Genomic DNA, 13541 nt, shown 5'->3' on the forward strand with positions numbered 1-13541 from the left:
GAGATGGACCATGTAAAGGTGAGAGAAGGGTGGAAATTGGAAGCAAAGTTGATAACGTTTTCCAGTTCGGGGCATTCTGTCAAGTTGTATTGTACAGGGAGGATGGATCTGAAGATCTAGAACTCCATATCGTTATGCTAAAAAGAAACAGCATCCTTAAATCCATAAAGGTCTATAGTCCAGGCTAAGACCTGGGAACCTGGGTCTATTTGCCTTATATTTCTTACTTGCCAGTTTACTCTGAATTCTGTGGATCTGAGGTCTGTTATTAGTATTGTTTACTCACTGATAAATTAGAACACCTAAATCTGTTAGTATCCATGGTTTGAGATATATGTAAATGAATGGGAACACTCACGTAAACTTTGTGTATATTCCTCAAAGGCTCTATCTTATATCGAAGCGATCCATGAAGACAAAAAAGCTCAAGGCATTCCTTACTTAAAGGGCTGCATTTTGCAGTCAGTGGCGAAGCAATGACACACACCACTGACTTTGAAGAAAGCTGCCCATAAAGATCTAGCAATCTCTGTGACATGTTTATCCCCATTTCTGATGCAGTTTAAACCGGGCGCCAAGTCAAGGGCAGCCAATCACACTGAAATATTCAGACATAGCAAACCAGGTAGTTAAAAGCACTTAACATCCTTTCTTCACTTTTGATTTAAATTTTCAGATAGCAAAACAAAATGATTATGATTGGATTTAGATAGAAACTAAAATATCAATAGAAACAAAGTTCAAAAAAATGTAAAATATGTGGAATCTTTTTAATAATAATGGAGAAATTTGACATTTCATAAATATAAAATTAGCTTTTCAGAGCCAGTGAAGGTATTTAGCAGTAATTATGAAGTTAGTATGTCGTTAAAAATCCAGTCACATTTCATTGAACAAGTTGTAAGTTTTTCGAGGGTTTTTTACAGTTTGACAAACAGCATAAGATGGGAAGTTCTCATCAATTCGTAAGATTTCCTATTGATTGCAGTTTGGGCGTACCTCAACAGCACACTTTCTGGAGAAGCATAAAATCACTTCTGGATTTCCATGTTATTCTGTGCACATGCGGAGTCCCAAAGTTGCAGTCAGTTTCAGTAGAGTAATGATAGCGAACACTGACAGTTTCACCATCATTACTAACGCAAAATCCAGGCTATATAGTGTTCAATATAACAGCTTTACAGACACTCTGCTGGGTGATTTGCTGAAAGCTGTCCTCTTATGTGGCTGTTGTTATGGCATAAAGTTACCCCTTAGTTCTTCCAGCAAGTCCCACGTCTTCCGGGAGAAAGTCTGAAATATTCTCTACACACAGTCTTGCTGATCTTGCTTTTATAAATAATCTAAGTGCCACAACATTAAAAATCTGACTCAATGAATGAGTGATCTTTAACTTTGTGTACATTAAAACAAAGTCCTCTCAACATCCAGATAGTAGTATCTGAATTTCACATTGAGAATGGCGAGGAGCCATATTAAAAACAGGTTGTTGTGGTTCTCTGAAAAAGCTGGAGCTTTGACTTTGCTTCAGGGAGAAATATAAAAATGTGATTAAATACAAATTACACTTGTAAAGGTCTTCATGTGGTTCCAGCAGATAAACCTTATAGGAAGACTTTGGTGGTAGTACAAATTCACTTAACCTGTTTTCAGTTTTTTCTCAAAAATTGATTGATTGAATGACTTTGAACTTAACTCTTTCCCCACCCAAGATATTCTTCACAATACTGTCTGTTCACAAATGCTCTTCGGCAGGAAACATGGTTGAAGGTGCACAGCAATTAGGAAACAATAGTCAGTTTCTTTCATTTCTTCAGATGATGGAGCTAAAAGTTTGAACATTGCCCCAAAGAAAAGCTTGTGTGTGTTCAAGAATGTGATTTAACAGTATCGACAGTAACTGCCTATTGTTCTAAGAATTATAACAGGAGAGCATAGTAGCATCAACATTACTCTTTTGACATAGTTAGAGATTGCAATGATATTTGATAAATGAATAAACATTATTCCACTTGGCAGACTTACAAATATTTTGCAAGGAAACAGCTTTGTCCATGAACCAGTAACTGCACATGTGAAATATTCATTTTTGAATGAACTAGGAGGAGATCTTTCTGGCACTGGTACTAGGATTCCAATATAGCATTAAGAAATATACCTAAATAGACAAGAACTACAGTTTAAAAAAATGGATTCATTATGCTCCCCTTTAGGTAAATGTTATAGTTTAAGCTTTTAAAACACAGTTTCCTCCATTTAATGTCAGTGTTTCCCACAAACCCAATTTAGCACCCATTTACATAAGAACAAGAGTAGGCCATTCAGCCCCTCAAGCCTGTTCTGCCATTCCAATAGATCATGGCTGATCTGTACCTCAACTCCATTTACCCACTTTTGTTCCATATCATTTGATACCCTAATGCAACAGTTGATCTCAGTCTTGAGTGTGTCATTTGATCAAGCATCCACAGACTTTTTGGGGGAGAGAGTTTCAGCTTTCCACTAATCTTTGTACTTTTCATTTCACTTGTAAATAGCACAGCTCTAATTTTAAGATTATGCCTGCTTGCTCTAGATTCCCCCATCAAATACAAAGTTTCTCTGTAACTACCCAATAAAATGCCTTTACCCTTTTAAACAACTTAAAATAAGAGATGTCTCCAGGAGTGTAAAAAAGTTGCAGGTACTAAATTTGGTAACAGGAAAAATGCAGCCGGTGCTAAATGGATTCCATGAGTTAACACCCAATTTTCTTTTAGGTTGTGCTCAGGAAATGAGTGTTAACTCCAGGGAAAATCTACCTTGCAAAGTCCAAGGACTGATTCTAAAAGCAAAATAACTCCTGACAACGTAGTGGCCCACTGATGTCATCAGAGTGCGCCAGGTTGTGCACATGCACAACTACATATTGCCAGGACTAAGTGGCGCATGCGCGGGATGAAGTCTGCGCAGTGCCAACGTCATCGCGTATCCGCGTCTGGTCCATCTTCGCGCATGCGTGATACAGCGTCATTGGGTATCCAGCCCACCACTCGGCTGGAGAAAGCGGCTGAATGGAAGACTTTGAGGCTGGAGCTCTCCCCCCTCGGCAACTCGCTCCAGGCCTCGACGTTTCCTCCCCTCAGCCACTCGTACCAGACCTCACTGCTCCCCCCCCACCGCTCCCCTGGCCGATTGTTCCTTGCTTCGTGCCACACCACTCTCCAGCTGCTTGTTCCCGCTTCCCGCCGCCACCGCTTTCCCACCCCCCCCTTTCCCCGCCACCCCCTCCAGCCGCTAGCTCTAGGCCGCGCCGCTTCCCTCTTGTCAGCCGCTCATTCCTACGTCGCCCCATCACCCTTTGCGGCCCGCATTGCTTCTTCGGGTGGTGCATGGTGACTGATGAAACATGGGAGCGAGTGGCTGAGAGAAGGGAAGTGGCGCAGCCTATAACTAGTGGCTGGAGGGGGGAGGGCAGGGCGGGGCGGGGAGCGAGCGACCGATCGGAGATGGGGGTTGCGCAAGTGGGGAACAATCGGCCAGGGAAGTGAGGGGGAGCAGCTAGATCTGGAGCGAGCGGCTGAGGGAGGCAGGTGGCTGGTGGGGAGGAGGGGGAGAAAGCAAGTTGCTGAGGGGGGAGAGCAGCCAGTGGGGCCGGAGCTAGTAGCTGCATTTGGGTGAAATCAGTCCTGGTCAGTCATATAAATGAATCACAATAACGAATTGGCAGCACATTTTAGACTCTGCCTAATTTTCCTTTCCATCAATCACTATCTTCCAAAGGAAATTAAATCATAAAATTCCTTTTGTATTTAATAGGATTACTGGAATATTAAATGGATCTGATGGTTACAGTTAGTATTCTATAACTACATAATAGCATATTACTGGGCTTCCATCCAACTTAATGTCAGGTCAGTTTGCTGGAACGATCTAGCCATAAGCATTTCCTGTGATAAATTGAGCAGCGCCATCTTTAATCCTGGCAGCTGCCTGAACGTCGCAGACACTGACGTTCGAGCTGAAGAGCCTGCATTTGCGCATGTGCAAGTACTGCACAACCTAGTGGTTGCGTTGTCAGCAAACGCAGCATTTTTAAAAACAGGTTAAAATTAGCATATGAATAGCACAGCATACTGTAACTCTAACAATGTGCAGCACAACAAGGAAGAGCATAGCTCATGCTTAACATTCCCCAATCGTCTGCCCCTTAAAGTATTTATCCAATTCGCTTTCAAAAGTTATTATTGAATCTGCTTCCATATCCTATCAAGCAATGCATTCGGGATCATAAAGCTGAGTAAAAGAAAAAAATCTCCACATCTCCTCCCAGGTTCCTTGCCAATTATCTTAAATCTATGTCCTACAGTGACTGACCCTCTTGCCAGTGGAAACAGAGTAGAAACTATCAAAATCCCTCATAATTTTGATCACCTCTATTAAATCTTCCTCTAACCTTCTATGCTATAAAGAGAAAAATCCCAACTTCTCTAGACTCTCCACTGAAGTCCCTCATCCCTGGCACCATTCTGGTAAATCTCCTCTGCACTTAGAGTTGTTCTATAAAAATAAATCTCTAAAGAGACAGATACTCTGACAACCCTACTTTGCCTTCTTGTGTTATTTGCAAATCTAATTTTCTGTCTGTCCTTTTTGATTGCCACTGTGTAATAAAAGGAAAGAAGATTAAGGAATAAATTGCCAAATCCTAATTCTGTATAAGCAAACCTTGAGAGAGTCTGTCACACTTCAGCTATTACACTTTCTGCATTACGTAGCATAATGTCAGTGTTGGTTTGGTGATTGCACTCTCACAGCTGAGTCATAAAGTTGTGGATTCAAGCCCCACTCCAGAGATTTATGCATATAATCTGGGCTGATACTTCAATGCTGTATTGAGAGATTGCTGCACTGTTGGAGTTGTCATCTTTCAGATGAGATATTAAACTGCCCTCTAAACTGGACATCAAAAATCCCATGGCATTATTCAAAGATAAACAGGGGAGATCTTAGAGCACTGACTACATTTTATTGGCTGAGAGGTGCTTTAGTAACAAGGTCATGAAAAGCACTACATAAATGCAAATGTTCTGTTTTAATGTTCCTGTTATTATAAAACAATGGCCGGGATTTTATGAGTCCCACGGCGTTCCCAACAGCAAGACCGGAAGTTGGGGTAACTTTCGCTTCCGCCATTTTTCCAGTTTCACATGCGATTTGATCTGTAAATGAACTGCGTGGTGTCAGGCACGGGAGACATGTGGGAATATGCGGCGGGGACGGCCTTTCATTGGTGGACTGGGCCAAGCACCATAATCGCCATGGATATAAAGCATTCTGTGCTTGCAGCCTCTAGGATCAGCAGCCTTCCTGTCATGTAAGTCTCTGCATAGGAACCTGAAGTAAAGTTTGTACTTAATTAAAAATGCTTTTGCCTCCCTTAATTTTTGTAATCCAGCACATCATTTATTTTTCTCTGCAGCAACAGCAAAGAAAATGTCAGGCAGCAGGCACCGTCCCACCCCACGGTTCAGTGATGCAACCCTGCAGGTTCTCCTCCAGGCCATCAGAGAAAGGTGGGAGGTCCTCTTCTCTACAGATGGAGTCAGAAGACCCTCCTGCCTGACCAAGGTGGCCTGGATGGAGGTAACAGAGGAGGTCTCGAGCCATGGGGTGATGCGGCGAACCTGGGTGCAGTGTCGCAAGCCATGGAATCATAGAACCATAGAAACGTTACGGCACAGAAGGAGGCCATTCAACGCATCATGTCTGCACTGGCTGAAAAAAAACTAGCCACCCAAGCGTATCAATGACTTGCTCAGATCGACGAGGGTAAGTGGTCTTGGCGAGGCTGTTCCATTGTTTTTGTCCCTGGCTCCATCTCTTTAAGACAAAGGGTAGACAAGGCATGCAGTAGAATGCGTGAGCAGCCTTGGTGCCATACACATACTGATAGTGCGCAAAGTTGACGATTGACATTGTTGATGTGCTTGGATGTATTGTGCAAAAGCCATTCCGGAATGAGTGATGTTGATGCATGTATACAATGGTTGTGATTCATCTTTTGACACGTCATTAAATCTGCACTGTTTCCTGCAGGATAAACACACCCACAACCAGCGCAAGTGGGCAAAGACACGTGGAGGTGTCCCAGACATCAGAGTCCTGACACCGACTGAAGAGGAGGCTGCAGAAATTGTGAGAGAGGATGGAGACAGGGCAATCACAGATGGCGAGGCAGGATCCTCAAAGCGTAAGGATGAAATGTCATCTTCAGCTTTGCAGCCATATGCGCACAGCAAAGGAATTGTGTGAACTCCTGCTCAGCTGATGCTTAAAGTGCCTCTGTTTGTGTCACCACTGCAGGTGCCCGCAGTTGAGTCTCTGAACGCCGCCAGGCCCAAGACTCCTCCTCTGGGGAGGAAGATGAAGCCAATGCGCCAGAGGATCCACCGTCACCTGTCTCTTCTTCCACCTCCACCAGCGAAGATACATCCACACGATCCGTGGGGGGGGGGGGGGGTTTAAAATTATAATTTGGGTCATAAGCTGGTGTGCACGGCACAGACACATCCCAGCAGCTGAAGGAGCATGTACCAGCCAGGTCCCCTGACAATGGGACGACTGTTGGGGACCAGGTTCCTGCTCAGCCCCACACTCATGATGATCCTCTGTTTGTTGCTACAAGAAGCATGCTGGATGGGTAGCAAAACCATATGGAAAATATGTCAGAGATGCCTGAGGTCATGCGTGACTTTGCGCATGCCATGGATGAGTCTATGCAGGCCATGACATCTGCCATGCGCAAGGCTTTCTCAGTCGAGAGTTTGGTGAGCTCCGTGGCGAGTCTGGTTGAGCACTCAAGCCATATGTGATCTGACCTGCACTCCATTTCTGTTGCCGTGGGATCCATGGAGCAGAGTCTAAGTGAGAGGGGGACGAGGAACCTGGACTTCGAGGAAGGGCACATGTCAGCTGCCCCGGGGCCTTCCTCTCAGGACAACCCCAGGGTAAGTGGCATCTCAACCTCCCCCCAACATTGAACCCCTTACCCCAGCAGGTGAGCACATGGGGGTTACTCAAGCACCAGTGCTGCAGACCCCCAGTGGGATGGAGCCATCAAGGCCCCCTTCCTCCAGAGGATGCCTGCCACAGTCATCCACAGTAACAGGGCAGTGCATTGAGCAGACTGCCTCCACCTCAGCTGTTAATGTCGGGGTAGCAGCTAGACGTAGTGGAAGAAAACATAAAAAGAAACATGAGCATGAAGGTGGTACGGTGCTGTAAATATTGTGCACATATTGTAGAAGCTTAAATATATCTTTATTTACTTTAATATTTGATGCACTCTTGTAAATCATTTGCTTGGTTTCAGATTAAAAGGAAAATGTTCATTGGAGGCCTAGGGCAGGAACACAGTGATGCTTGGAAAGCATTTCAGAAAGTGCCCAGTGTCTATTTATTATTGACATTTGAGCCTTCAGTCTTCAATGATGGCTGTTTGTCATCTGATGATTTTTTTCACTTTTTTCATTACCAACATGCCTTACATTTGTGGTTCTGCAGTCACCCCCTTACTTTCCTTGCATAGGTGTATTTTCGGTTCCATCATAGCCCAGAGAAGATTTGAGCTGCCGGTCACATCAAAGTGCAGCAAAGGTGAAGCTTACTATGTGTGTGGGTTAATACCTTGATGCAGGACAATTTTCCCAATGGAGATATAGGTCTCTTTTAATGAAGTTGATAGCCTACAGGCCATCAGGCACATCTCCACTGCAGGTTCACATGCTGTTGTCAGAAGATTACAGCAATGAATAAGACCATTGGCCTATGTGAACATATTTGGGGAAGTTTTCTTTTCTCCTACCAACCTTCCTTGATGAAATGGCTTATTGTTGGCTGAGGTTCTCCCTGATGTCCCTTGCATGTCTCTCCATGGCCATTATATCTATAATGGCATCACTGGCATTGTTGTCCTCCTCCTCACCCTCTTCATAGTCTTCCTCATCTGAGGAGGACTGGTGTTCCTCCTGTTCCTCTGCCTGCAGAATGTTGCCGCATCTAATTGGAACGCTATGCAAGACACAGCAGACAACCATTATTTGTGACACCCTCTGTGGCACATATTGAAGAGCCCATACAGACTGGTCAAGGTAACAGAAGCGCATTTTCAGCATGCCAATGGTGTGTTCAATGATGGCTCAGATGGATGCGTGAGCAGCATTGTATCTCTCGTCAGCTGCACTTTGGGGATGCCGCACTGGTGTCATCAACCATGTATAAAGGGGGTAACCCTTGTCACCCAGGATCCAGTCGTCTACTTCAGTTGGTTCATCAACAACTGCTGTAATGTGGTTGACTCTTAAATGCCTTCTGAAATGGCTTAGCAAGCCACTCAGTTCAAGGGCAATTAGGAATGGACAATAAATGCTGGTCTAGCCAGCGATGCCCACATCCCACAAATGAATTTTAAAAAAGCAGTGAGTTCCTCAAAATATATGAGTCATGACAGCTCCCTGGGAAACATGCGCAAACCTGCATCATTCTTCTACTGTGCTCGCAAACCAGATGTATGTTCATAGAATGGAAGCCTTTGCAATTCACAAATGCAGCAGTCTGGTCCCAGAGATGCTCTAATGGCCACATGAGTGCAGTCGATCACCCCTTGTACTCTGGGGAACCCAGTGATGGCGTCGAAGGCCGCAGACCTTGCTGCCTGGCTGTCCTCATCTACAGGTAAGTAGTGAAATCATTGGCATGTCGAAAAAGGGCATTGATCACCTCTTTGATGCACCTTTGGGTAGCAGACTGTCATATACTACATATGTCACCCGTTGATCCCTGGAAAGCCCTGCTAGCAAAAAAATTGAGTGCAGCAGTCACCTTGAGGGCAATTGGCATGGGATTCCCACCAAACATAAGCGGTTGCAGGTCATGCCGCAGGATCCTACAAATGTCTGTGACCATTTCACACGACATCCTTAGGCGTCTTTGGCATTGATCTCTGACATTTGAAAGTAGTTTATCCTTGGCCTGAGGATGCGATGACATGCCAATGCCAGTGTTCGATAATGCTGTTCCTGGATGTTATCATTCGGAGCATCCTCACCTTCTTGTTCTGCCTGTTGTTGGCGTTCAAATACCATGCATTGAGAGAAAAGAGCCCTCCTTAGTCACTCCCTCTGCTCTTCATCCCATGGTAGGAGACAAATTGGGTGTATAAAATCCATCTCACTGCAGTTTCTCTAAACATTAAATAAGCAGAGCGTTCCAACTCAGCCCTCTGTTGCCAGTCAGCTGAAACATCGAGGCAATGAGCAGTTCACTTTTATGTACCTTAGAACTGCAGCCAGGTGAAATCCCACCAACTAACATTTGTCTCCTCCCACTCTTCTTGCAATCCCTGAGTGGCCACGTGGTTTACATTATCATTGGAGAAAATGATGTATGTAGAATTTAGGGCAAGTCTCCCCACCTTCCAACCTCCTCCTGCAACCTTCCAGCCTCAGCCCATCACTCTTGACCTACCCATTGTAACCTTAACTCTTCCCTCCATTACCATTGAACCTCAACCCAATACTGTGCACAGTGTCACAATCAATTTATTCATGCCAGCCCTCCCCCCATTCCTACTCCCATTACCATCGACATGCCGACTCTGACCCTTGATCCTTCTCAAATCGACCTCAATATTGTTGCCGAGTCCTGTTCCCTTCCCTATGATGTTTTAGAATACCCAACCATAAGTCTTGACCTTTTCCCCACAACAGAATCCATTTGCCCCCATTGACTGTGACCATTCCCTCTGCCAGCCAGTACCCTGATATTGCCTCACAGGTCCTCAACATTGACAGCACTCATCCCTCTCTTTAGGCCCTTCATGACCATCTGCTGACTGTAAAATGCAATTCAACCCTCCACCCCTGCAGCCGCCCACATCCAGCTTAAGTAGCAATAACAACTACTACACACCCTGGACGCTCCATTCCTTCCTCCCCTGCTCCTCCATACACATACAGTCATATAGGGCACAGGAGGAGGTCATTTGGCCCATCGACTCCATGCCAGCTCTCCACAGAGCCATCCAATCAGTTCCACTCCCCTGCTCGATCCTTGTAATCCTGCAAATTTATTTCCTTCAAGTGGCCATCCAATTTCCTTTTGAAGTCATTGATTGTCTTTGCTTCCACCACCACTCTCTGTGGGCAGAGAGTTCCAGGCCATTATCATCCACTGTGTAAAAAAGTTCTTCCTCATATTCCCCCTGCATCACTTTCCCAAAACTTTCAAACTGTGTCCCCTAACCCTTGTACCACCAGATAATGGGAACAGCTTTTCTTTGTCTACCTTATCTAAATCTGTCATAATCTAGTACACCTCTATTAAATCTCCCCTGAATCTCCTTTGTTCTAAGGAGAACAAGCCCAGCTTTTCCATTCTAAACTTGTAACTAAAATCCCCCATACCTGGATCCATTCTGGTAAACCTCCTCTGCACCCTCTCAAGGACCCTCACATTCTTTCTAAATTCTCGTGACCAGAACTGGATGCAACACTCCAGTCAGGGCCTAACCAGATCTTTATAAAGGTTCAGCATAACTTCCTTGCTTTTGTACTCAATGCCTCTATTTATGAAGCCCAAAGCCACTCTGTCAATATGTCCTGCCACCTTCAAAGATGGATGCAAATGCACCCCAGGTCCCTCTGTTTCTGCACACTCTTTAGAACACTGCCATTAATTCTATATTGGGCTGGATTCAATGGGCCCCCTTAGATGGGGTTGGAGGCAGGGCAGCCAACAGAACCACGACGGGAGGCAGGGGGGGTGGAGGGCCCGTCCCCTCCCCATCGCTAAGCGATTTTGCTGGGGGTGGGTTCGGCCAACCATAGCCTTCCCGCCAGAGGCACCCAATCACCCCACCCTTTCCTCCCCGAGTACCCTCCCCTGTTCCTCCAGGCACCCGATCACCACAGCCTGTCCCCCACCCTCCTGAGTACACTCTCCTGCTCCTCCATGCACCCGATCACCTCACCCTTTGTCCTTCGCTCTTCCATGTACACACCCCCATGCCTTTGTTGCCATCCCCTGAGCAGAATCACCCTTGCTGGTGCCGAGCTTGGAGGCAAACATCTATTCAAATGCTGGCGTTCATTTGCCGATGAGCTCAATAAAGAAAAACACTGACCTCAGACACAACTGCACAAAGCCGACTGTTGCACGTCATATTGAAACAAATGTGAACTGGCTGGCACGGGGATAGCGCTCGTCATTCACTTACTCTGGCAGGTAGGACTGAATTGTAACTAAGTGTAGGGTATTCATGGCATGAATGCAAAGCTGCAATCTAGCACCGTGCGGGGGGAACCCCGGAATGCCACAAACAAGCACCAACTTAATTTTGGAGAAATGTCCCATCGGGAGTCCAAGAAAACACCTCCCACCTAATTAAATCACCCCTCAAGCCACCAAATCTGCTGTTACAGGGCCCATAAAATTCCACCCAGTCTACCAATTAACAGAATGAAAAATGTCTTGGGATATCTGCTGGTTCAAACATAAATTGATTCTAAACAGTAATGTTTGATGCAGGAAAAGCAAAATACCGCGGATGTTGGAAATCTGACATAAAAACAGAAATTGCTGGAAATACTTAGCAGGTCTGGCAGCATCTGTGGAGAGAGAAGCAGAGTTAACGGGTTGGATTTTGCCGAGCTCCAGATGTCGGGCTCTGTGGAAGGGTTGGGTGGTGGCTGGAAGATCGCAGTGGCAGCGGCCCGCCACGGAGCCTGACGCCAGGAATGCCAGGCCCATTCTTCCCAGCGGCGGGGAAGTTCCGTGGTGGCACATCCGCCACTCTGTGGCGGTACCCGGATTTCAATATTCAAGTCACCTATTTAAATATATTTAAATGGAAGCTGGAGCAATCTTACCGGCAGTTCCTGATCGACTGAGTGACGTGCAGCACTCCTGTACCTTCACTTTCCCGTCCAGGGAAAGCTGGCGCCACCAAGGTGGGGAAGGGGTCAACTCTGCATTTTCAGTGTAGTGGGGGGGGGGGGGCAGGGAAGGGTTGAACTCTGCACTTAGTGCATTTGGGATGGAAAAGGGGTAATCAGGGCTTTTCTGGTGGAGTTGGGGGGGGGAGATGGGTCAAACTTTATTTTTTGTTGCAGTTGGTGGGGGAGGATGGGGTCAACTTTCATCTGTCAATGCAGGCCTGGCAGCCCTTTAAAAATGGCATCTGCACCTGCGCAGAAACTGATGACGCCGTTGACAACATCGCCGAGGCCGCCCCCGCCACATGATTGGAGGGGGAGGTGGCCGACCTGCATATTATAATGAGCTGCCGGGCTGAAGATTGCGGTGGTGTGGTGGTGTGCAGCCCGTGTGTGCAGGAAGTCATTTTCTTCACCTGCTGTTGCTCCCGGAGGCGTGAAAACAAAATTCAGTCCAACATTTTTCTTTCTCTCTCCACAGATGCTGCCAGACGTGCTCAGTATTTCCAACACTTTCTGTTTTTATTTATATTTGATGCAGATTTCAATTAGGATTAATATCTGCAATATTTTTAAAACGTGCACATTTTGCACTCTTCTGAATACTTAAAAAAATACTGTGGTGCGATCTCAACTATTTGTGGTGACATCACTGCACACGGGATACAATACAAAACACCTTTCAGTACTTACAGTTTTTCTGGATAGAGATATGACCATTCCTAAAAGGGGTTGAGCGTTGTGAATCATACCCTTTTTCTTCCTGAGGTTTTCCTAACAATTAAACATAAACAAATAATTAATTCCTTGTGCACACCTCACAAGTGCTATAAGTAGTGACTAATACATTACAACAATTAACATCTTTTCTCAGGTACATATTAATTTATGCATGGCATAAGATCAATATGCCTGCTTGTAGTTATTAGTTGTCCAATTTTCAGGGCTCTATTCATCCTCCAATTGGAAAGATGATCATACTTTAACGAGATTCAAGCAGTCCTTTTTAATCCTTCTTCCCAGTCCATGCATAAATGAACCTTATTAAGATGATATTGTTGAAAGCAAATTACCATAAATTTGCTTTAACACTGAGTGCTGCTTAGCTGTCCTGACACAGGAGCTTCTGTTGCTGAATATTTGGCTGCTTTTGCTGGAAATACCATTCAGGACATTGTCACTGAGATATTTCCTCCAAGCTAGCTGGATGGTGAAGGTAGCCACTTCCTGTTTCCATGTCTTGTCAACGTTGTCCCCATTCTGACGACGCCATTGTAGGAGCAGTAGCAGCCCTTTACGTATCCTGTAACTACAAATATAAATACAATACAAACATTTTTAGGAATACAGGACAGTACACTACCAGAAAAAGCTCTGCAAGCCATCTGACTGGTACCAAAAAGTAATATCCCATTTTCCCACTCCATACAATAAATATCCAATTCTCTTTTAATTTCTTCCACACTATCTGCATCCCTTGGCAGTTCATTTCATATGTTCACTACCCTCTGCATAAAGTAGTTAGATGTAAAGAGCTGCATTTTCAAATGCCAAGCTGGGTCGGGA

General features: G+C 45.2%; 1 protein-coding gene across 2 annotated transcripts in view; it reads right to left on the reverse strand.

The window, feature by feature from the left end:
• invs (inversin) overlaps positions 1-13541 on the reverse strand; it is a 500621-nt gene that overhangs the window by 50387 nt on the left and 436693 nt on the right. The window contains exons 16-17 of one of the 2 annotated variants that reach the window (XM_068010370.1): positions 13049-13284; positions 12669-12749 (exon numbers count right to left, since the gene is read on the reverse strand). In XM_068010370.1, the coding sequence (XP_067866471.1) occupies positions 12669-12749; positions 13049-13284 (317 nt within the window). The remainder of the gene's footprint in view (positions 1-12668; positions 12750-13048; positions 13285-13541) is intronic. The other variant, XR_010968749.1, reaches the window with a different exon arrangement.

The sequence above is a fragment of the Heterodontus francisci genome, chromosome 2 (assembly GCF_036365525.1).
Source record: "Heterodontus francisci isolate sHetFra1 chromosome 2, sHetFra1.hap1, whole genome shotgun sequence".
Taxonomy (NCBI): Eukaryota; Metazoa; Chordata; class Chondrichthyes; order Heterodontiformes; family Heterodontidae; genus Heterodontus; species Heterodontus francisci.